The 25,701-nt window shown below is 45.1% G+C and overlaps 1 protein-coding gene across 1 annotated transcript; it reads right to left on the bottom strand.

Moving 5' to 3' along the window:
* Positions 1–877: 877 nt before the first annotated feature.
* On the bottom strand, positions 878–23,865 carry MRPS35 (mitochondrial ribosomal protein S35). The gene is made up of 8 exons (XM_066632421.1): positions 23,685–23,865; positions 21,630–21,682; positions 20,769–20,936; positions 14,576–14,636; positions 12,619–12,758; positions 10,240–10,349; positions 8,875–8,944; positions 878–1,295 (listed from the first exon to the last, which is right to left on the bottom strand). Exons 1-8 carry the CDS (start codon positions 23,815–23,817, stop codon positions 1,020–1,022), a joined length of 1,011 nt encoding a protein of 336 aa, XP_066488518.1. The 5' UTR covers positions 23,818–23,865; the 3' UTR covers positions 878–1,019.
* Between the last annotated feature and the right edge of the window lie 1,836 nt (positions 23,866–25,701).

Genomic DNA, 25,701 nt, shown 5'->3' with positions numbered 1-25,701 from the left:
TTTCCACTATGTCTTTTTTGAGATGCAGCAACCAGAACTGGACATAATACTCCAGGTGTGGCCTTACCATAGATTTGTACAATGGCATTATAATATTAGTCGTTTTGTTCTCAATACCTTTCCTAATGATCCCAAGCATAGAATTGGCCTTCTTTACTGCCGCCGCACATTGGGTCAACACTTTCATCAACCTGTCCACCACCACCCCACGATCTCTCTCCTGATCTGTCACAGACAGCTCAGAACCCATTAGCCTATATGTGAAGTTTTGATTTTTTGCCCCAATGTGCATGACCTTACACTTACTTACATTGAAACGCATCTGCCATTTTGCTGCCAATTCTGCCAGTCTGGAGTGATCCTTCTGGAGCTCCTCACAAACACTTCTGGTCTTCACCACTTGGAAAAGTTTGGTGTCGTTTGCAAACTTTTCCATCTCACTGCTCACCCCTGTCTCCAGGTCATTTATGAAGAGGTTGAAAAGCACCAGTCCCAGGACAGATCCTTGGGGCACACCGCTTTTCACTTCTCTCCATTGTGAAAATTGCCCATTGACACCCACTCTCTGTTTCCTGGTCTTCAACCAGTTTTCAATCCATGATAGGACCTGTCCTCTAATTCCTGCAAGGCTTCTTAGATGTAGCAGCTGAAATCCAGATAAATTTGACACACAAATCGTATGTGTACATCATACAATTTATCTAATTATGGACTAAAAACGTGCTGGTTTAAAGGAGAGCTGAAGAAGCTGAACTACTGTGAAAGTTTTTCAACCATGCAGCAAAATGTTTGCAGTGAATACAAACTTCCTGATGAATGATCATTTGGACACTGAATGAATGGAGAACAGAAAACTGGTCAACCCAACTCAAGTTGGTTTGTTTCCTGGAACCATCTATTTTATTCAGAGGGAATAGTAGAAATATTTCCAGATGCTTAATTGGATACCACTATGAATGTTATGAGGTACATCAGATTTGTATGTGCCTATGCAGCAGTGTGCAGAAGGGCCCTGTTCACTACAAGGCATTCAGGTTTAACAGTCTCTTGACAGAGTTTTTATAGTCACAAAGATTCTTCTCTGTTTCTCCTTCGTTTTTCAGTACAACCACGGACTTTCGGTAGTCTTGCATTATCTTGGACGCCAGAAGCTCCTCCCTGCTGGATTCTTTAGTTTTTTCTGCTGATCTTATTCGAAACAGCGTGTCCAAAGCATTGCTTTCAGAGGCACTGTTCTCCCAGACGTATTCCTCCATGTCTGCAACAGTCTTTTCTTCTTCCCACTGTTCTGTTTTCTGAAAGGAAGATTGCAAAGAAACAGCAAACCAACCATGAGTCTAGGGCAGTGGTTCTGAAACCTTTTTGACTGGTGGCTCCCTTGACCTACCGGACCATTGGCCACAGTTTCCCATTAAGGCTACAATCCTACACAATGTATAGGGTGGCAGGTTTTTTGTGGGGATTCCACAACTCCTTGGGGAGCTACGGCTCAGTTTGGGAACCACTGGACTAGGGGAAGATGCAACCATATTACTTCCACGTTCTAGGACACAGGTTTTCGAACCATGCTCTAGGGACTCCTAGTGTTGCTTGAATGTTCATTATTGGGAGTTCCTCAATGAGGAAATTAGGAATACTAGACAAAGCTCCGTGATTAACAGCTTGCCCACAACAACTAATGGTCTCCCACGGTTGCACATGGCAATGTGCACTGGCACATGGCAAGCGAACATGCTCACTTCGTACAGAGTGGCAGCAAAGCTCAAAAGGTTTGGTTGGTGCTCTGTATGAACGGATGATGATCCTCAGAAGCCTCTGCAAAGCCACTGGCATCAGGAGATGGGAGACAAAGGTTAATTGTGCTTTTTGGCAAGCTCTTGGTCCCCAGAGGTTGGAAACAGGCAATCGTTTTGCAGAACGCTCCACCCTTTCAACACATTTTCAACAAGCCAGTAGCTTGAATTCTACAACTGTGCTGGGGGTTGGGTGTAGTGTAGGGGGGCTCTATAATAATCACCTGTAAAACTGTCTTAGCACTGAAAGCTTCTTTAGTTCACTTCAGCTCAATGCACAGTTGCAGACATGCACTTTTACTGAAACACTAGCTGAACCTTTTGCCATGCCACATGTTCAAGTCATCTCAAGGATCATTTTGATTTTGATCACTGGGGTTCCATGGCAGCCTGACTTAGTAGTTCCCTCAGTTGACAGATTATGTATTCCCCGAAGGCCAAAATATCAAAAGCAGCTTGTCTAGGGAATCTGTTTGGCCACCGATATCAAGTTAACACAGCACAGCCCATCCCCCCCCTCCTGATAGATTAAGAAGAGCCCTGCTGGATCAGACCAAGAACCCATCTAGTCTAGCTTCCTGTATCTCAAAGTGGCCCACCAGATGCTTCTGACAGCACACAGACAACACAATGCCTGTATCTTGTTGCCACTCCCTTACAACCAACATTTAGAGATAGGCTACCTCTAAAATCCAGACACTGGATACAGTCATCATGACTTGTAACCTGTGGGGAGATTTTTCCTCCATAAATCTGTCTGGTCCTTTTAAAGGGCAAGTGCATCACCATGTTTTGTGGCAAGGAGTTCCCAATATTCAATACACAGTGGGTAAAGGATAGCAATTTTCTTGTGTCTATTCAACCTCTTGCGTCCTGAGTACACTTCTGTACTGCAGCGAGTCATGGACTCTTCGCTCACAACAGGAGAGGAAACTGAGCGCTTTCCACATGCGCTGCCTCCGACGCATCCTCGGCATCACCTGGCAGGACAAAGTTCCAAACAACACAGTCCTGGAACGTGCTGGAATCCCTAGCATGCATTCACTGCTGAAACAGAGACGCCTGCGTTGGCTTGGTCATGTCGTGAGAATGGATGATGGCCGGATCCCAAAGGATCTCCTCTATGGAGAACTCGTGCAAGGAAAGCGCCCTACAGGTAGACCACAGCTGCGATACAAGGACATCTGCAAGAGGGATCTGAAGGCCTTAGGGATGGACCTCAACAAGTGGGAAACCCTGGCCTCTGAGCGGCCCGCTTGGAGGCAGGCTGTGCAGCATGGCCTTTCCCAGTTTGAAGAGACACTTTGCCAACAGTCTGAGGCTAAGAGGCAAAGAAGGAAGGCCCATAGCCAGGGAGACAGACCAGGGACAGACTGCACTTGCTCCCGGTGTGGAAGGGATTGTCACTCCCGGATTGGCCTTTTCAGCCACACTAGACGCTGTGCCAGAACCACCTTTCAGAGCGCGATACCATAGTCTTTCGAGACTGAAGGTTGCCAATACAATACAGATTCAACCTCTACCACTAGTCAAGACAATATGGTGAAACAGGTTTGATAAAAAATCTCTGCTCTTGCACAACAATGTAAAGAGCCTACATTTATAGAAGGCTTTCCTAGAAGAGATGATGAAATGAGAACTGTGATTGCTTCTGAACATGATCTCTTATTGATAACTGTTGAATCCAAGTTAAAATTAAATGTATGTAGAATTCCTACTGTTACACGTTCAATTACAACTTAACAAGCTAGAAGGACTGACCATTATTAGTCTTGCTTCTTAGTATAGGAACACACCAGTCCCAAGAGCCAAGGGTGACCTCAGTTCCAATATCACTGATTAAAGGCTCCTATAAGTAATGAATGTTCCAGCAGCAGACTATGTACTAAGCCTTTAGCTGATTACTAATTTAAGCTTGCAGTTCTACCTGTCAAGCCAAAAAGGTGCCTAGACTCATTCCCATTATATAGTATGGGACTTATGTATAAGTCATCTAGTTACTAGCACATGATTATTCTACTTTGTGGATGGAACACTGGTCTGGCTACTCAAGAGCACCTCTGCAGAATCCATCTTCAATTAGCAAGAAGTGAATATTCAATAAACTGTAAACAGGGAGAAAAACTTGATGTTTCACCACTTGGTGGCAGCAAGTCTTCAGCATTTTCCATTCTGACATGGTGGGAAACTGCAGCGTATATCCTCCACACAATTAGCACTCCATGCTAAAATAGATCAGAAATCAAACTAAAGCTTACCTAGATATTGGTTTCCAGCAACCAACACAGGGTGCTGCACAAGGCACTGGATGGACTTAGGGACTAATCCTATCCAACTTTCCAGCACTGACACAGCCATACCAATGGGACATGCGCTGCATCCTGCAAATGGGGGGCAGTCATGAAGGCCTCCTCAAGGCAAGGGAACATTTGCTGCCTCAGGGCTGCACTGCAGCTCCAGCAGTACTGGAAAATTGGTTAGGACTGAGCACTCAGAATGATCTTGCCTCTGTGATGGTGGCCTCAGACAAGACTGCAAGTCTGTCCTAGTGGGATATGACTCAAGCTTTGCTGCAAGAATTACTGGGATAATGCATGTAAAGTACTGTATGGTTTAGCATTTTTCTTTCAAGGGCTCGAGGTGTCAGGAGTGGAGTTTCTTCATTTGATCTGCTCAACTTTCTGAAGATCGGCTAGGGCATTGAGGGAGCAAAACTGTGCCCTGACTGTGCCACTTCAAACTGCAGACAGGAGTTCAGATGACTGACGGCTTCGCCACACCAAAAAATAATTCACCAAGACATACTGTGGATCAATCCAACCAATGAGACCTCACCCACTGTATTCAGTGGCATCAGCAGGGCACAGGTTTATTGCCCTCCATAAGAGCATAAGAGTTGCCTCCTGAAACTCGCCATAGGAGCAACAAGCAAGAATTCTGCAAATCTTTAAAAAGACCAAAAACAAAAAAAACAAAAAAACAAAAACCCAAAGCAGCAGAGTTGTGGGTGTATGCACTGTAACACCACTTTCTTCACCTAAAAAATGCCCTCCACCACTGTGATTTGCCTCATGCAGAACACTCAGGCACATGTCAGATACCTTGTTCATTTTCCCACATGGGAAATGTACTCACTCTGGGAAAACAGGATAGGAGGAAGGGGTCAACTCCTCATCCCTTAGCACCCCTGGATGGCCCAGACCCCATCTGCATCCACCTCCTGCCCCCCCCCCCCATGGCTGCTTTTAAGTTCCAAAAGGTCTGAAAGAGGCCGAATCACAGATTGCCCTGTGTCTCATCTTGCTTGACCTCAACACACACAGGCTCTCCAACTGCGCCGCTGAAGTCAGTTCAGCTGCCAAGCTGAGACTCCTGGAGCTCTTACCGGAAGGTAGTTTCATCCCTCCTGTTTACATTTCACAGCCAGTAAGACTACATACTTGCTGGGAATTACCAAATATATTAAAACTGGTTCTCATCTGAGGGACCATTCTGAATGTGAAAAAAGGGGGGGAAACTCCCATGTGACGCAGCCAGCCATACATTTTTAATTGAAATCAAAGACAATTACAACTGATGAGGCTATTAAGTATTGATGTGGAAGTTGAAAGGTAATAAAAGGGCATGAGACTTGTGTGTATTCAATACACACCAAGCACTCACACTAGCAAGATCATATGGCTGAGGCTTCCATCACTGAGTAACGCTAGAGCCAAGGACTGATGTGATCATCTGGAGCTGCTACGTACGAGAGCTTCCAGTTTGCTCAGACTTGGCATCTGAATGATCACAGAAAAGGAGATAACAGTATGGAAAGTTCACTTTATTGAAATCCACAACCGAGTAGAGAGACCTTTTAAGTGGCTCCCTTATATTTAGCAGTTCCTTATCTAGCCCAGTACAGCATCTTTCCAGAGGTTGCTTGCCCATATCCGTATCTGGTTTTCTGTTTTGCTTTTTAAAGACTGCAAGCCCTTTGGGGACAGAAAGTTTTATTTTCCCACTGCGTAAACTGTTTTTGTTAAAAAGCAGTACTGTACATAAATGTTCTGGATATTAAAATAACCCCCCCCCCCCAAAAAAAAGGAGAAAGTTAAGGCAGGGCTTCTGTATCATTTAGCAGGAAATTCCAACTCCTCATGTTAGACCAGATCCATCTCGTTCCTAAACATCCTGGGGTTTAAGCAACTAAAGGCGCAATCCTAACCCCTTATGTCAGTGCTTTCCAGCACTGACGTAAGGGCAATGCAGCTCTGAGGTAAGGGAGCAAACATTCCCTTACTTTGAGGAGGCCTCCGGGAGTGACACCCAAATGCAAGATGCTGCACATGTCCCACTGGCACAGGTACCCAGTGCTGGAACGCACTGACATAAGGGGTTAGGATTGCGCCCTAAGATGATTACTGGGGCTGGGGCAACTCCTTATGGGGAAAGGCTGCAGTGTTTGGGCCTCTTCAGACTTGAAAAGAGGTGCTTGGGGGGACAACTGTTTATATATTAACACTTACACTGTGGACATGCAAGAAAAATTGGCCCTCCTGAACTGAGACCAAAAGTTTTAGCTAGGCAATTCATCAAACTCACTATCAAAAGAAGAGCCTTTATGAAGAACTTTTGCCTCAAGTCTGCACCTCAGAACATGCCCCAGAATCTGGCAACATGCAGGGATTGGTTCCAGCACAGAGAAAGTGTAGACAGAGTTCTCTACAAGTTGAACATTTGAAAAATGATGCAATAGCTGAAAAACCTCCAGGTTTTGTGACTCTGTTTCTAGGGCAACTGTCTGTAGTAACAAATTGTCTGTCCCTCTTGTGTGTGCCAGGCAGACAATTTGTTACTCAGACATCCTGCCCAAGAAACAGAACTGCATAACCCAGACAAGTCTCCCGGAAGTGACATCACAAGAGGTGAATGTCATAGAATGCCGTGCGCAAGAATGGCTCCGTATGGCTCTGTTTTGGCCCCCCTGCTCCAAAGGAAGGGGCTGCTTGCCCACCTCCCTGCCAGGCTGAGTGCTCAGCCTCCCTCCAGCTATGCCACCAAGTCCTAGTTATCCCAGTAGGACTTACTCCCATGTGTATAGGACTGCACCCTGAGATGCTGCATGAAATTAAGGTGTCTTACAGATTTACTGCAAGTATAGAAAATACATAAAACTGTGTCTGCCTCCTTGGAGGAAGGACAGTACACAAGCGGTGAAACAGGAGACCTTAACATGACTGCCTCAGAAACGACTTGCAAGACTAAGTAAGAGTGTGAGATACTGGATATCAGATGTATTAACATGGGTTATCTGTCAGAGTTTGTTTTGTACTCAGACATAATAAATGCCCAAATAGGAAAGATTCCATCCAACACACTCTAGAGCAGAACAACAACAACAGTATTTATATACCGCTTTTCAACAAGAAGTTCACAAAGCGGTTTACAGAGAAAATCAAATATCTAATGGCTCCCTGTCCCAAAAGGGGTCACAATCTAAAAAGATGCAACACCAGCAGACAGCCCCTAGAACAGACAGTGCTGGGGTGAGGTGGGCCAGTTACTCTCCCCCTGCTAAATAAAAGAGGAGCACCCACTTGAAGAAGCGCGTCTTAACCAGTTAGCAGGGGTTAGCAGAACCACTACAGAAGCAGCGGAACAAACAAGTCCTGAAACACAGTAAGGCTTCCACTGGGGTTAATGAGGACAAGTAGTCTACAAATCTGGAACTGAACTGGGTTTTCTCCTTTCAGGTACACACACAGCTATGGCAGGCCACCCTCAACAAGGCCACCACCCACCCTGTGGAAGAGGCCCACAGTCCTGGCTTCACCATTCACTCCTTTGTTCTTCCGATTCAGTCTGACTCCAATCATGTTGCTTCTCCCAGTACAATCTTGCCAGAATTCAGCCTTTCCCGCCTGTCCCTTTGGCAAATGCACTAGTTCATCGCCTGGCCACCTCTGCCCTTGACTACAACAGCCTCCTCCTTGCTGGACCCCTACATGCTCACTACGGTTCTCTCACCTCCACCCAACAATTTGATACCCAGGTCATTCATCTCGCTTGCTACACCAACCACATCCAGCCTTTCTTTCCACCTTTTCACAAACTGTGCCTGGATCCAGCGCATGTTCTTTACCTTCCCTTTCAAAGCCCCTCCATGGCCTCATCCCTCCCAACCTCTTATATGGCTACACCACTTTCCGTGCCCTTCGCACTCCCAGCTTCACCACCTGCAACTGTCCAGAGGCTTCTTGCTCCCTTGAACAAATCTGTTCTTCCTCTGCCCTTTATGATGGAAACTGTCTTCAGGAATAGCTGCAGGATAAGGGCTCATTTCCTTCCTTCAAATTTCCTTCTAGAAAGCTACATTTTCAGAAAAGCTTTCAGCACATCTTAGTCCTCCTTGCCTACTAGGCTAAGTAACAATTGCAAATATTTGCCTTGTTTTTCCTTCCCTCCCTGTTGTCTCCCTTTTGTCAATAGCTAGATTTTAAACCCCTTGGGGCAAGGAGCTATCTTTCCACTGTATGCCAGTGGTCCCCAAACATACATCTGTTGCAACACCCACTGTGCTGAAGGCACAGAGCTTGCCATTCAGAAGTAGCAATGACATCACTGCCAATCACTTTTGAGTTGCAAGCACCTGACATGACTCTTAAAAAGGTGGTAAGAGGCTCAGGGCTGGCGGGTGGGATTATCACAGCAGCAAAAACCTCACACACAGAGTTCTGCTCACTGAGCCTCTGCACTCTTCATTATCATGTTAGCTGCTCACTGCCAGGTGGCAAGTGCATTGTGGCACCCCTGTGCATTTGCCAGGCTGCCTGGTTTGGGGACCTCTGTACTACGTAAAGCACCATGCACATTTATAATGCTATATTCATCAAAGAATAAGTCCTGTCCTGTTCCATTCCCCCCCCCCAACTGAAATACTGCATTTCCCATTATAGGTAGCAAAACCTGGCACTCAGATAGCCTTCCTGGTAAGCTATGGCAATGGAGCTCCACTGTCAGCGCAAACATACGGAGACATGTGATTTGTGAGCAATACAATGTAATCTTGCTGTCACAACTGTCATGCTATGATACTTACCCATGATTCATGGAATAAAACTGTCAGAAGATATACTGCATAGTCATAGTTTTGCCTTCTTAAAGGACACCTGAAAGGAAAGAAAAGCCTTTATACTTCACTGGTATACTTTATATTTACCAGCGTGAAATTCTAAGTACAGGTGTCCCCCCATATCTGCAGATTCAGTTATCCACTGTTCTCAGCAGCCGCCCCCCCCCCCAGAAATCACCTTCATTTTTCTTCTCACCAGTGGCTTCAAGCAAGAATGCTATAAGTAGGCAAGCTTATAGAAAGGCAAGCAGACAGCCTAAAAGCTAGAGGGACACAGGCAGAACGTTAACAGGAAGCAGGAAGGGACAAGCTTGCTTGATGCCACAGAGGATAAACAAAGGTAGTGGGCATGAGTAATGGGCAGGAGGTCTGGTCTAGAGGGTAGAGCCTCCGTTAGCCGGAAGATAACATCAGAAGGTTGCCAGTTCGAGGACACCCGCAGCTCCCTGATCGGCTGAGAATGGCGAGACCTTGAAGCAGCTGACAAGCCCAGCTGAGTGATTCCACCTGCTCTTGGTGTGAGCAAGAAGCATCTTGGCTGCCCTCCATGTGAGAGATGGAGCTGCTTGTCAGCCTGCGTGGAAGAAATGGAGGCCAGAAGTGAGACCAAACCAGGAAGAGCCATTCTGAAATGTGGTTGGTTCTTGAAAGAGAGAACCTCCATGATTGTAAAAATCCCCTTGAGGGATTTAGAAATGCCTGCCTATGTAAACCGCCTTGAATAAAGTCAGAGGAGTAATCCGATGACCAGAAAGGAGGTATATAAATACCTAGTTACTATTATTATTATTATTATTATTATTATTATGGGCATGGAATTATGTATGTTGTATGTATGTTGTAGTTTTTTCTTTTTTGCTATGCCATTAAAGGTTGCTAAAATTGAATTGATTGATTATGGGCATGGGAGACGGAGATAGGTTCCCTCTTATCCCCAATTTCTGTATCCACGGGGGCCCTGGAACATATCCCGTGTGGATATGGAGGAGGGACTCTTGTACTATTATTCAGCAGAATCAAAATAATTGGAGGAATAGCTTGGGTATTTTAGCACACTTCACAACAGGCTTCCAAAAATCTTGGAACATGACTCTACTTCAATTATCTTCATTTATTAGCATTTTATACCAAGACAATGATAAAATGATGGCTGACCAAGACAGTCTCTGCCAGTTCAGAGCCCAACAGAGAAGCAAGCACATCTTTGTAATACTGCTCAGTTGTTTGCACATCCAAGAAGAATTTCAGTCAGACAGAAATGGAAATTTGCAGTGAAGGTCTTGACTACCTTACATAGGGCTGACATTAGACAATTTTCTCATGTTACGATACCTGTCTGTTGTAATGGTAAGGGTATCTGTGCCCTTGCAGTACCTATCTCCTACAAGTTTAATGAGCTTCTTCTTTGCATGGTCATCCAAGTTGAGACTTGAAAGTTTAACCTGGGGAAGGAAAAACAAGGAAGCAAAACATCAATGTGCAAGATTTTCACCTGATGTTAAATCTGTCTCATAGTGCGTTTGACAGCAAGTTCAATTCCTAGCACAGAAATTAAAAGGAGTTCTATGAAAGACAGTCAAAGAATTCTTGCCTTAGAACAAAAAGTACAGAACATTAGGTATACTCATATCATAAGACTCCACAGAAAACAAACTTCCTCAGCAGGACCAGCCCACCCATAAGGTAATCTGAAGCTGTCACCTTAGGTAGCAGATTTGGTGAGGGATGCCCACTTCTGTCCACCAGTTTGCCTCTACTGGTGGTCCTCCTCAGATTAGAAAAGGAAGCAGGGGACAGAGCAAAAGAGTGGGGGAGGGAAAAGCAGTGTGATGGAGCAGCGATTTCAACTTTTTTCTTCTGACGGCACATGGACCTTTATGGACTTTGCCTGTGATATCACTTCCAGATTCCAACAACGGAGGAAGAGGGACAGACAATTTATCACTACAGACAATTGCTCAAGAAACAGAGCCACAGAACTGGGAAGAGTTTTTCAGCGATTTTCAACCGCTGAGCTCCAAACTCCTGTGGCACACTTGTGGACCTTTTGCAGCACATTAGTTGAAATTTGAGTGATGGAGAAGCAGAAGCTGGCATATCACCAGGCAAGGAGGAATAGCATTTGGCCTACTGCCTCAGGTACAATGAGGTCTTGGGCCAGCCTTGTTTCTCAGGCACCATATTCAAGAGGACAAAGGTTTTTAAGATCTGAACATACTAGAGGAAGATTGAAGCGTCCTCTTTCTATACTAGCGTCCTCATACTAGAGGAGGATTGAAGCGTCTTTCAAGTCTCTTTAAACTCTCACGTAACACCAGAACCAGGGGACATCCACTAAAATTGAGTGTTGGGAAACTCCCACCCAGTTCAACTGTGTCTCAGATTCTGGGCTGCACCATTTCAGACTGCGGCTGGGGTGGGTGGCTCATGGAACTGAATGCTCCTTGATAACCCTGCACAAACCACGTCAGGGCAAAGACTAGACTTCCTTTCCCCAACTTGTCTGCCTTCAATATGCAGAGAGTGTTTTTCCTACAGAGCTATACTTCTTCATGCAAGCCCCAACTGTGGTCTGTGGAGGCGAGCCCAGACACAGATTTGCTACCCCAGGAAGAACTCAGCTGTTATTCCTGCCCAGCACAACCGCAATGCCATCTGCTTGTCACCCACAAATGTCTCTCTGCCCCAATCTTGCCAGCAGATTATGTTGTCAGGGGATTAACAGGAAACCACCACAAGACAGGATTATCAATCATGTCTGATCTGATCATTAGTGCCAAGAAAGGCCATATGGCTGGCTGTTTCAGCTTTTAATAATCAACACGCAGGCCACCTTACACACTGTTTCACAGGACCCATCTAAAAAAGATGGTGTGTGGACTGCACATTTAGACACATCTGTATTAAGGTATGTACTGGCAAAACATTGGGACAATATTGCAGGGCATTATTTCAATCTGCACTTTCTCAGAGATCAATAAGTAAGCTACTTTAGGTGGGGTTTTTTTTTTGCAAAGTGTTGGGCATTGCAAAGGACTGCTGAGAATGCAATAAGGTGCTTTGAACAGTCAGAAGACGCTATATAAATGCAATCCATGACCCTTTGCAAAAAACTCCAGGCTTCCGAAAGTCATTAACCTTTGCTTCTTCCATCCCTCCCTGCCACTGATCTTTCCCCACTGTCAAACTGCAGACTAAGTTGCTTGGGTAGGATCTGGTGGGTGGGTGGGTGGGCGAGCAGATGTATGCTGAAAAGCATCACAACAGTTCTACAACAGGTAATTATTCACAATAGATTAGGCTGACAAATCTATGGCTCTAACAAGGAGCAGAAATCCCTTGTAACAGCTGTCTCATTTTTTGCTCCATGTTTTTACTAGAACACTTGCACTAAGATTTTTAGAATGACATTCAAGTAGATATGAACAAATGAATCCAGTTATACTCAACTGCTACCTAAGTTCATCTTATGCCCCTCAAAGCAAATGGCATTTAAGACTTGGCAGTGCTTGCCAAGAAGTTACTCGATTTGCAATAGGTAGGTCTTAACATCTGAAGCTGGTTGCTCCATCAATGCCAGCATCTTCTATCCTACAAATCTTTTAGCACCAGCGAGTTCCACTCCCGTTTCCCTGCCAAGGGATCAAATAGCAACTGAACTCATTTGAGGAAGCCAGTTTATAAATCACACTCCTTGTGTAGTTTACTTACTCTTAAGGTCACCACTCGTGCTTTTGGATTGCGAACAGACGGGCCTGCTGAAACATAGTCTACTGTGTCAATTTCAAGGGGAAAGTGGTGCAGACATTTCTGGTCGCTGTCAAGAGCCATGGGCCACTCTGTGCAGAAGTCTTGGAACAAGAACACAGGAATTGTTTTTGCAAGTGCAACTGCTACTCACAGAAAGCTAACAGACAACACTGCAATTCTTACAACAAGAATATCGCTCAACAAGCTGTTGTTTTTGCATGTGTTAGATCTGGGACTCAGTTTTCACTGGAGGATGGACAACTCCAAAAACCCTTTTATGAGATTGGCTGAGCTACTGATTGGTAGAAAGAGCTGCATACCCAACAACTGCATGGTTGCCACGGCACTTCTACCAATGCAGAACAAGTTCCAGACCTCCTTCAGTGGTGGTTCAGTACCTTCCCATAGTGCAATTCCACATGGCTGCGTACGAATGAAACAACCCTATGAGTAGGGCCAATTATCGAAGTCTTAACCATGTTACTGACATACTCACCCCTAGCTGCTGATCACACTGAAAAGACCCACTGTGTTGTATCACTGATATGTAGCCTAGAAGTGCACGTTTATTCCACGAGGGGGAAGTTTCCATACTGTTGCAGGTTCACATGACAGGAGGCCCATAAACTCTGTTCCAACACACGAAGTGGGTAGTCCCTATTGGTTCTGATGCTTCTTATGTTCACCACTTGACTTGCGCTGTCTCCATTAGCCTTTTAAGGCTTCACTACAATTGCTAGAGCGCTAAGTGCTTGCTGAACCTTTTTATTCACTCATTTATTTTTAAAACTTCTAGACAACTTTTTGTCTTGGGGTTCACAAAGCAAAGTATAAAACAATATACCACCTTTGTAATTATTTTTTTTAAACCATTCCTACTGAAAGCTTCAAAAAAGGTTGTTTGTTTGTTTTTTTTTGTTTTTAAAAAGCCTTATCACTACCACTTGCCGTTGAAAATTCCAAATCGTTAGTGGTGACCTGGCAAGTGGACCAGGCAACTGCACTACACAATAAAAAGTCAACATACAGCAGCCAGTAACAAATCAGAGGCAAGAAAAAGAACAATACGTTAATTTCCAGCCAGCAACAGTATCATACTCGCTCACCCTCCAAAGCCCTGCATGAATATGGTAGTCCCCAGGAGCCTTCAAAAATCCAGGTGGGTGGTGGCAGAATGGACCTAGTTCTCTAGAAGAACTCTAGAGGAAGTTCGAAGAGGATTAACGGCACAATCCTAACTTGCGCTGGAACACGCAAGCTGACTGGCCTGCGCTGTATGCAGTGCAGTGTAGGGGTGGGCAGGGGTGCAGCTTGGAGAAAGGGGATTTTATTCCCCTTAACCCGTGTTGCGTGCCAGCCAGCCCCATGGGGCTATTCGGATCTGCGCCTTTGATTTCACAGGTGCAAACCTGAGCAGCCTGTATAACGCTGGTTGGGCCAAGGATGAGAGTTAGGATCCAGCCTGCACTAGTGCAGCCTGTCCCACCCTGCTCCCGGACCCAATCCATACAGTGTTCTGCCCTCCCCCCCCCATTATACCCTTCCAGTAAGCTCTCCCACCCCTGCACTGGCCTGCCCCAGCTGGCACAGACTTTTCTCTTCCAGACTCAGGTCCGGCACTGAGCCAGACCTTGTCGTTGTGAATGTGCTTTACGGCATCTGTACAACACTCAGGAGCTGGCACAAAAGATTTGTGTCAGCTCGGGGGGGGGGGCGTAGGATTGTGCTGTCCATAGCTTTTCCACTTCAGAGGTGTCTATACTTCTATGAATTATGTATGATATGACGCTACCTTATTCTGGATCACTAGTCCAACTCACCCAGTATTGTCTACTCTCTGCTCATTCTGCAGAGCCTCAGGTTAGAGGCTTTTCTATCACCTGCTACCTAAACACTAAACACCCCAACGGGCACTCACCTTTCATGGCAGCGCAGTGCTTCCGAATTGCAACTGGTGTCAGATGCAAGAAATTGGGAATCTGAAAGAGTTGAATTGTATTAGCTCATATACATAGTAAAATATCCCACACAATGACAGAAGATACATCCATTACTTACAAAGCAACATTTCATAGCCAGCAGAAAATGTTTTGTGCCCGCCTATGCGCCATAAAGCCTTGACTCTAGCAGGCTCTAATGGTCATTTGGCTTTATTTTTTAATGCTGACCTGCTTTTGACTGCATTATATTTGGAAGTGCATGCATGGGGACAGAACACAACCCAAGGCTCAATTCTATCCAACTTTCCAGCACCAATGTAGCCTTGTCAACAGGGTGTGCACGGCATCCTGCAGTGGAGCGGGTAGTCATGGAGGACTCCTCAAGGTAAGGAAATGTTTGTTCTATTACCTCAGGGCTGCACTGGCCCTGGGAAATTGATTAGGACTGGATCCCCAGTTTCTTAGAAATCATCTAAGGCAGTGGTTCTCATGCTTTCAGACCCACTTTTTAAAATGAGAATCTGTCATGACCCACCAAAAGTGATGTCATGACTTGAAGTGACATCATCAAGCAGGAAAAATTTTAACAATCCTAGGCTGTAATCCTACCGACACTTACCCAGGACTAAGTCCCATTGACTATCATTGTTAAACACACACACACACACACACACACACACACACTTTCCAGCACTGACATAAGGGCAATGCAGCTCCAAGGTAACGGAACAAACATTCCCTTCCTTTGAGGAGGCCTCCGTGAGTGACACCCAACTGCAGGATGCAGTACATGTCCCATCAGCCCCACTATGCCAGTGCTGGAAAGCACTGACATAAGGGGTTAGGATTGCACCCTAAACAATAGTTAACAGTTTCTACCCCATTTCTGGAAGCCACTGCATTTAGAGACAGACACAAAATTGATGGAAAATAAAACCCAACAAGTAGCTCTAGAACATAGTTGACTGAGGTTCTAATTTATTGTTACTGCAAAGTGTGGTTTGTCACGAAATGAGTCCTGGTGCGTTTCAGAAATCAGAAGAAGCCGGGCTGCATTATTTTGAGGACTGTAATGGGAGAAGCTGTACGTGTTCTGAAACTTGATGTTAACTGCAGTTAAAACCATATCATACGGAAAAAGTTTTCCTTATCTGCAAGTATTCATTTACATAGCCATTTTCTGCCAGCTGCATTCCTCAATGACGCATCTACCTGCATCCCAAGGTTCAGTATCCTTACCAGACGCAGGCGGAAAAAAATGTGCTTTGCTCGCCCCCCACTTCAGAATCAACATAAGTCATGCAATGCCTGAAAACAAATGCTATGTATCATTTGACCCAAAATCGAACACACGAACAGCCACCTTGCACACAAGATTTTCCTTTGACACAAATGTGTGTTGAAGAACTAAGAAACAAGCAATCTCTCAAGCAACAAAAGCACCCCTTTAAATACCTACTCAAGGAGAAGAGATTTAAACAGCATCTTTGTTGGTTAGTAACTACATTCTGCTTGAAATCATCTAACAGTCCAAACATTACTGTCCAAAGATGTTCATTTTTTGCTACCTATTTTTTATTCCAATTCAAGTAGAAGCGACTTGCATTCCAGCTAATTGCCTAGAACAGCGGTCTCCAAACCATGGGACCACTGCGTCACCAAAAAGCCTTCCCTGTTGTGTGCGGCGCTTACTGACCTGCACAGCTGCTGCTTATCTTGCAAGTTGATCTCATCAGAAAGTTGCTGTGGGCAGCTGCTCCCACCCTGAAATCAGGGCACAGAGTCATCTCGTGTGCAACTTTCTGATGAGATTGGTTTGCAAGGTAAAGGGCAGCCACGAGGAACAGTAACTGCTGTGTGTGATGGGGAAGGACTCGTCCAGGCACCAGATCCAGCCTGCAGGCGATGGTGTGCAGTGGCGGTGAAGAAGGCCAATTCTACACTTGGAATCATTAAAAAAAGGTACTGAGAATAAAACATCTAATATTATAATGCCATTGTACAAATCACCTCCCTGCATTACAATCTCTGCACATGAACTGGAAGTTGTCCATGACTTTGTGTGCCTCGGCTCAACGATCTCCGACACTCTTTCTCTCGATACCGAGCTAAACTAACGCATCGGTAAAGCAGCTACCACGTTTTCCAGACTCACAAAGAGAGTCTGGTCCAACAAGAAGCTGACGGAACATAATAAGATCCAGGTCTACAGAGCTTGTGTCCTGAGTACACTTCAGTACTGCAGCGAGTCATGGCCTCTTCGCTCACAACAGAAGAGGAAACTGAACGCTTTCCACATGCGCTGCCTCCGACGCATCCTCGGCATCACCTGGCAGGACAAAGTTCCAAACAACACAGTCCTGGAACATGCTGGAATCCCTAGCATGTATGCACTGCTGAAACAGAGACGCCTGTATTGGCTCAGTCATGTCGTGAGAATGGATGATGGCCGGATCCCAAAGGATCTCCTCTATGGAGAACTCATGCAAGGAAAGTGCCCTACAGGTAGACCACAGCTGCGATACAAGGACATCTGCAAGAGGGATCTGAAGGCCTTAGGGATGGACCTCAACAAGTGGGAAACCCTGGCCTCTGAGCGGCCCACTTGGAGGCAGGCTGTGCAGCATGGCCTTTCCCAGTTTGAAGAGACACTTGGCCAACAGTCTGAGGCAAAGAAGGAAGGCCCATAGCCATGGAGACAGACCAGGGACAGACTGCACCTGCTCCCAGTGTGGAAGGGATTGTCACTCCCGAATCGGCCTTTTCAGCCACACTAGACGCTGTTCCAGAACCACCTTTCAGAGCGCGATACCAGAGTCTTTCGAGACTGAAGGTTGCCAACATGTACAAATCAGTGATAAGGCCACACATGGAGTACTGCATCCACTTCTGATAGCCAGATCTCAAAAAGGACATCATGGAAATGGAAAAAGTGCAGAAGAGAGTGACCAAAATGAACAGTGCGCTGCAGCACCTCCCTTACAAGGAATGGTTACATCACCAGTTCCCCAAGACAGTAAAATCCTTATACCACATTTGCTGTAATAGTAGTTCCCAAACTTTTCAGCATTGGGACACACCTTAAAAAAATTTCACTTTACCAGCCACTCAAATCTCTGTGGCTATAATGGTGATTCGACAGCAATGCTTCCCCTCTCCCCAAGTAGCAGCTTGTTCAACCCTTGATGCACACAACTGAATCTGCTGTCGGTTTCGCGAACCACCAAAAATTGGGTCCAATGGTGTCACTAGGATTTGCATCGCCCAGTGTGGGAAGCCAGCACAGTAGCTCTATGATGGACCTCCTCCCATGCAGCGGGCGGGACATCACCCCATCCCTGCTCGCTTTTTGGCTATTTTTTGGTTTGATATAATAGATATATTTCAACGTGGTTTCTTTATATATATATATATATATATATATATATATATATATAATGCTTTATTTATTTATTACAGATACAGGTAAGGAAAATTGGATAGACTTAGGGCTAGGACTACATAGGTTACACACGAGGGTGGTGGCCATCGATTACAACAAACATTAATCCAAATGAAATTAATAATCAATACAAAAATTATCATATTCTTTAACCCAACTGGTTAATACTTTAACATTCCATATTTTTCCTCTAACCTTATCTATCCCATCATAAAAAAAAACACTTCAAACTTTTCCTTATGCACTCTTCTTACCACTAAACTAGTCTCTAAAATAAAATCTTTCTTATCTGATTCTTAATTTCTAATATGACATCTAAAAAAGAAGTCTCCGATTACCATGATATTACCTCCTTCAATATCTCTTATAACATGTTATACATCATTTTCCATAACTATCCAATCAAAAAAGGCTTCAAAATTTTAGTTATAGACTCTTCTTACCACTAAACTAACCTCTAAAATACAATCTCTTATCTGATTCTTAATTTCTAATATCACATCTAAAAACAAATATCTCCAATTACAATAATATTATACTTTGCTTATCCACCACATATTTATTAACCCAAAATACAGGTTTAATATTTTCTCCAAAATAAATTAACATCTATAATTTATTTTATTTACCTTCTTTTTTATAAAATAACCCTTTTATTTGTCTTAATACCACTATATTTTACACAATACTTATATTCCAAAATTACAGTTCCATCTATTTCATATATTTACCACTTTAATTTTCACAATACTTATATTCCAAATTCCCTTTTCATCCACTTTAGTTTAATCTAATTAATAAAATATTTATCTTAATACCACTTAATTTCCACAATATTTATATTTCAAATTTTTATTTACATCTATTTTAATTTAATATATTTTTAAAAAAAATTCTATTTATTATTCAACCATTTCGCCCTTCTTATTGTTTACTTTGTATTCTATCTTATTGGTGTTCCCTCTTAGTCCTCCTACTGGTTCTTCCACTTCTTCTTTTTCTTCTTAAGTCCTCCCCTCTGTTTTTCTTTCTTCTTTTTCATTCTGTTACTCTTGAATTCAATCCATAAATTCTTCCTCTTCTTGAGACAGCTTGCTCTCTGAACATTTCGTCTTTTTTCTTCCTTAAGATTCCCAGTTATTATAACAATTGCTTCTTCCATCTCGTGTCCCATTTCAAAATACTCCACTTCTTTAACTTCACCTGACATCTGATCCATTCTTTTTTCTTCTCTATTGTTTATAATCTGTTTCTTCTCTATTGTTTATATAAGGGAGGAACTTATTTGCCCAATTTGTTCAGAGAGTTCTCTGACTTGTTGCTCCATTTCTCTTCTAAAATCCATCAGAAAGTCCACCAACAAGGCCTGGCTTTCATGATCATCTTTTAGACTTTCAAAAGCCATTTTTATCAACACCAACTCAAGCCACTTCCTGCAGGGCTACTTTCTAATTTTGTATCCAGGGCTACTTTCCAAATTTTTATATCAAAAAAAAAAATCAATCAAATCCACAATCAAATTAGGGGGGCGGAGCTAACTTCCAGCGAAGTTGCAGTGAACTTTGGGGGTTCCCGAAGAGACTGCGAAATAGATATGTTTTCATGTGCCTAAACAACTAAGGCACGCTTCGGTGCCAGGAAGACGGTACGAAGAGCTGAGAGCTTGAACGGGGGGGTTCCTTAGAAACAGGCAATTTCAAGGATTTCTCTCTGTTTTGCTCTGTGCTGAAGCATATCTATCCCGGGCGACATCTTTGAGAAGCTCGGAGAGCTGAAAACCCGTCCTCCCACGGCCTAGATACAACAACATTGCAGCGAAAAAAGCTACTAAGAGTGAATGAACTTGGCTCATTAAAAAGTTTTACTGAGAACTGTAAGTAAGAAGTCTGGAGGAGGAGGAGATAATTCAAGATTATTCAAGCTGGCCATTAGCCACCGGGGGGGGGGGGGGGGGGGAATAGGTGAATTGGTATTTCCCCTGCTGGAGTAAGTACAAGATTATATATTTTTTAATGGTATGTACCAAAGAGAAATAAATAAGTAATCTTCAACGAAGGAAATAAAGTCTACCTTCATTTTCCCAGCAAAAAGCCTTTATTTAAGCCTGGACACTGCTGGTTTCGGTTTCTCAGCAAGAGGCTTGAATTTTTTTTTTCTTTTGGTTATTTAAAGGCATATTAACCTAATTTGATTGTGGATATATTTCAACGTGGTTTCAATGCATTCTGCATGAAATTGCACATTGGAAGATATATAGTATGATGGCATTATTTGAAAAAGCCAAGATTTAAAAAGTTTTGGCCAGTAGTGTTGTCACCCCCCTTGTGCACATCACCTGGTGCAGCTTGCACCATGCCACCTCTTGGGTCGTAACCCATTGGTGGGCCATGGACACAGAGTTTGAGAACTGCTGCTGTAATCTTAAGAGAGTACAGAAAAAGGACATTCTATATATACAATTTACAACACAATCCTATGCATGTCTACTCAGAAGCATGCTTTATTGAGTTCAATGGAGTTTACTCCCAGAAAAGTGTATTTAGGATAGCAGACCTACTGCATTATTCATTTGTTCTCCCAAAAGGCATCAAAGTTTTGGGACCAAAGTCTTAAAAAACAACAGATAAGGAGCCTGTGCAGACAGGCATAATACTCTGGTGCTATCACAGCTCTGCTGAATAAAATCCTGCCAACAGCCACACCTTTGAACTAGCAGGAGGGAGCCTTACCTTTAAGAGTTCTAAATTGCCTTCTTTAACAGGAGGGGCACCTCTCTTCACGGGGTAGCCCATCCGAACAGGGAGAGGCACAGCGGAAGGTTTAAAGGCAGCTGCAGCTGGGTAAACACTGGTCCAGTCCTGGTCAACTTCCATCTTTTCAGTTCTGGGAATTCCAGGCTAATGAAAGTTGTCAAAGAAATAAAACTTTAATAAAGTATATAACAGACCTGTACATTTATGTGAAAAACATTTTTCATGGGATGTCTTCAACCTTTTTTTCTTGGGGGTAATTTCTTATCTCAGGAGTGCTTTGTTTGCATAAATTTCAAGTGTTAGTAGCCCAAGCACTTTGCCCTTTTAGGATAAATGTCACTGGCCACTTGGTGCATAATATCCCAAAAGACAAAGTAAATTGCCACGAGGAAAAAGAATAAATGCATTTCATATGCACAAAAAAGCAGTAATATTTTTTCTATTGTCCTAGAAACGTATTGGATTTCCCATTGGGTAGCTTTGTACCTGGTAAGGTTCATTATGCTAGCCTTGCTAACTTTCATTTCTCCACTGAATGTTTGAAAAATATTCTGTTGTCCTTTCAAACTCAAGGAATGTGACAACTTGGCCCAAAGAGCTACTTTGTGGCTCTGGTGGGGGTTTAGACAGGAACAGGATGCTACAGCTCACAGGGAGACATGGCAGTTGAAGCAGGTTGGAAACAGATGGTGGTTGCACATTTCAGCACAAGGAACACCTGCTTACTTACAGTGGGATTTCACTGGAAAAACAAATATGGTTATGTGGCACAACTGACAGTGCGGACATCCTCAAGCAGAACCAGACCTGACAAGCAATGTACCTTGTGCTTCTTACCTCTCTTCGGGGTCTTGCATTTTGTGATGACCTTCCTCCTCGTACCAATGCACCTGAAATGTAAAAGCACATTTAGTGTGCATTCCCTTATTTAACACTGCTGCTCATGTGCAAGTTTTAGTACACCAGATGCATAGAAGTGAAATAAATTCTAAACCCATTAGCTAATTGTTAAATCTATCAGTAGCCTGAGGCACAGAATGAAATTACAAGTAGGCAGACGCAGTCTATCATATTCAACATGTCAATCTGGTAGTCTTCTGGAATAATCGGTATTGGTAGTTACAGTCACCTACAGGGAATCACATACAGAAAAAGATAGTACAGGGACTGGCAGAGGGATTCCTACCTAGGTTTGCTTCTTCTTAACGTCATAATACGGATATGGTAATTTAGATAATATCTAAAATGTGCCTCATCTATGCCAAGACTCAACTTCAAAATTTGTCCTCAAAATTCAGATAAATCCCCTTCAAATAAGTACAGTACAGTTTGTGCATCCCTAATCCAAAACACTCCAAAATCCAAAACGTTTTGAGCACCAACACGAGAACCACTTCCCTGGTCCTGAGCACTGAGTGGATCTGCCTTTGCAGAACACTCCACATCCCAGGCAGGCAGGAATCAACAGATAAAAGGCTGTGCTTTCCAAAAAGCCTTTGCCCTGATACGTAGGAAGAGGTGGCTCCAGAATGCTTGGCAGGAGGAAGAAGTTTCAGAAACTAAACTAAACCAACCCACCTCCTGATGAATCTCAACCTGCTGGCACCAAACAGACAACCAGGCAACATTTTCTATGATTCCTATTACCACCTGCCAAATGCTTAGACTCAGGAAGGAAGGAAGGTGTAAGACAGTGGTGTAGCTGGAGGGGGGCAGAGCACTCAGGCTGGCAGGGAGCCTCAGTGAGGTGGGCAAGCGGTCCCTCCTTTCGGAGCCATTCCCGGCAGGGGGAGCAAAACGGAGCTGTACAGCTCCCCCTGCCGGGAATGGCTCCAAAGGGAGGGGCCGCTTGCCCACCTCGCTGAGGCTCCCTGCCAGCCTGAGCGCTGCACCCCCCCTCCAGCTACACCACTGGTGTAAGAATGAGAGCAACTGAACAAACTAAGGAACACTGAGCTCTGGCTCTGCAGTTACAAACCTATGAACAGCTGCTAGTCAGTCCCACTGAAACCTACAAGGCACAGTCAAAGGAAATGAAGGAAAGAAAACTCAGGATTTTCAGCAGACCTATAAGGGTAAATCCCACAGCACTGAATAGGACCTGTTCCCCTGTGAGACAAGCAAGAGCTTAGGATGGGGTAGCGCAGGCATGGCCAACCTTACAACTTTAAGGCTCCTGGACCTTTAAGAATTGTGCAGAAGGGGGAATTTGAGCAGGTGCAGCTTGTAGTTTCATGGATCAAGCTGCAACTGATGAACCTGCATAATTGTTAAAGGTCCAGGAGCCCTAAAGTTGAAAGGTTGGCCACCCCAGTGTCATGGCTCAGGAGTCTGACTCAGGACCTGGAAGACACCAGTTCAAGTTCTCACTCATCCTTGAAGCAAACTGGGTGACCTTGGGCCAGTCACACTAGCTCTCCGCCGCGCCTACCTTGTAGGGTTATTGTGGGAGGACCTTGGGCCAGTCACGCTTTCTCTCAGTCTCACCTACCTCACAGGGTTGTTGTGAAGCGACCTTGGGCCAGTCACACTCTCAACCTCACCTACCTTGCAGGGTTGTTGTGAGGCGACCCTGGGCCAGTTTCTCTCAGCCTCGCCTACCTTGCAGGGTAGTTGTAAGGCGACTCTGGGCCAGTCCCTCTCTCAGCCTCGCCTACCTTGCAGGGGTGTTGTGAAGCCAGAAGGAAGTGGGAGTAAGTGCACCACCCTCAGCCCCCAGAGGAGGAAGGAGCCCTGCGGCTAGTCGGTCCCGCTGAGACCCGCCAGACAGGCGCTGTCAGAGCCCCTCAGACCCATTCAGGCGCCCTGGAGCCTGCGGAACGCGCTGCCACTGGAGTAGGCCCCCCCAGGGCTCCCCCGCGGGAAGGGGCGGACAGGCGGCCGCCGTCCTACCTGCCGGGCTGCGGCCGCCACCCGCCCTCAGGCCGGCCGAGTGAGACGCTGCGCTCCGCCGGGAGAGCCAGGCCGGCAGCCACGCGCCGAGTGCAGTCCCGCTCCCGCGAGCCGCCTTTCCTGCAGCTGCCATGGTCGCGGCGGCGCACGCCGATAACGTCAACACGTCGCCTCGAAAGCGGGGGGCGACGCGGAGAGGAGCAGCCGCTGCATGTCTGGCGCATGCTCAGTGGAGAACTCACCAACTGGGTTCTCTTCGGAGGCTGCTGCGATTTGGCTGCGCGGGCGGGAGGATTAACGACACGGATTTAGTAGTTGGTCTCTCGTCCCCGCCCGCTCCTAGCTCTGAGGGCCAGTGTCCTGGGCAGTGCACCAGGCTCTGCTCAAGGTCAAAGCTCATGCAGGTCTACTCAGAAGCAAGCCCCACTGAGTGCAATGGGGCTTACTCCCAGGAAAGTGTGCTTAGGCTGCCAGCCTTAGAGCCCACTCCCATGCAGGTCTACTCAGAAGTAAGCCCCATTGTGTCCAGTGGGGCTTACTCCCAGGAAAGTGTGCTTAGGCTGGCAGCCTTAGTTTTAGAGAGCACTGGAGAAGTGCCTGGTTCTGGCAGGTGCCTGGCTGCCTTTGCAGTCATCAGCCAGGACTCTGGAAGGGGAGGCAGCAGGAGGGCTCCTTGCAGAAGCATCACCTGCAGACTTCTGCTGGTGCCCAATACAAAGGCGGGGAGGAAATTTTCTGGGGGATTTTTAATGGAGCTGAAGGAGAGTTCATGGAAAGAACCTGGAATATATTCGGTCTCCCTGCGGGGCTGCGGCTGATTCACCTGCCAGGAAGGCTCTTCTTCCTGCAGCCTCCTGCATGCACTTGTTCTCACCTTGCTGCTCTGCTTCCAGCCTTGAGTCGGGTGGCCCTATCCTAGGCATGGCTACTCAGAAGTTAGCCTCTTGGAAGTGGGATTTACTCTCACAAAAGTGCACATAGGATAATTGCAGCCTCAGGGCCCAATCCTATCCAGTTTTCTGTGGTGGGGAGACAGTCTCAGAGGGCTCCTCAAGATAAGAGAACTTTTGTTCCCTTATCTCAGGGCTGCATTGCAGCTGCACTGGTGCTGGAAAGTTGCATAGGACTGGGCCCTTAGACTCTTTAATGTGAACAGGGCTGAGAGAAGATGTGATTAGTTAGCCCTGGGAGTATCATGGCCAAGCAGGAATTTTGAACACAGATCTTCCCTGATTACCAACATTAAACACTACACACTGGAGCTTACACACACACACAATGTAGTATATTTTAATAAAAATATTTATATGCTGCTTTCCAGCAAAAAAGCCCACAGAACAGTTTTCATGGTTAAAGAATTAGGAGAAAAAAATGGTTTCCTGCCCCAAAGGGGATCTTAATGTTGATGCAGCCCAGCTCTTCTCCATAAGCGCAATCATGTATCAGTACAGTTAAAACATAGGAAAATGAAACCAAGTAGGTCTTCAGACCAGACCTATTGGGCTCCAGTAGTAGAGGTCCAGCCTATTTATACACGGATTTGATTCAACACGAATGGCCCCTGCAAATGAGAAGGAATGTGCTGATCCCTGGAGAAGGGGAAAATGCATCCCTTTAAAATCAGTTTAAAAAACTGAACAGTCCTTTAACAATAGTCTCCTTAATGAGAGGGGGGGGCAGCTGGTTGACAATCCATCAGTCCTTCTCTCTCCAGGCAACCCCTCTCTTCCCCCTGAGCAGAGAAAGGTGATCACTTTGCATTGGTGAAGGGAGGGGCTGAGTGAAGCTGATGACTGATTGATGGATTGTCTTCTTAATGACTCTTATCTTACATTGCAAAGGTCAGCAAGGCTGTTTTTAAAGAACCTGAGCAAAGAAACTTTGTTTTTTAAATTGATTTGCTATAGTGTGTTTTTGCCATCCATGTGAGTGCTTGGAACGGAACCCAACCTGTACTTCACACAGAATTCCCAGGCCCCAACAGTTAGCCTGGTTTAGTTTATCTTATCTATCTTTC

The sequence above is a fragment of the Tiliqua scincoides genome, chromosome 6, assembly GCF_035046505.1.
Source record: "Tiliqua scincoides isolate rTilSci1 chromosome 6, rTilSci1.hap2, whole genome shotgun sequence".
In the NCBI taxonomy this organism is placed as follows: Eukaryota; Metazoa; Chordata; class Lepidosauria; order Squamata; family Scincidae; genus Tiliqua; species Tiliqua scincoides.
Note: the sequence above shows the minus strand (reverse complement) of the source record. Positions and strands in the feature narration are given on the sequence as shown.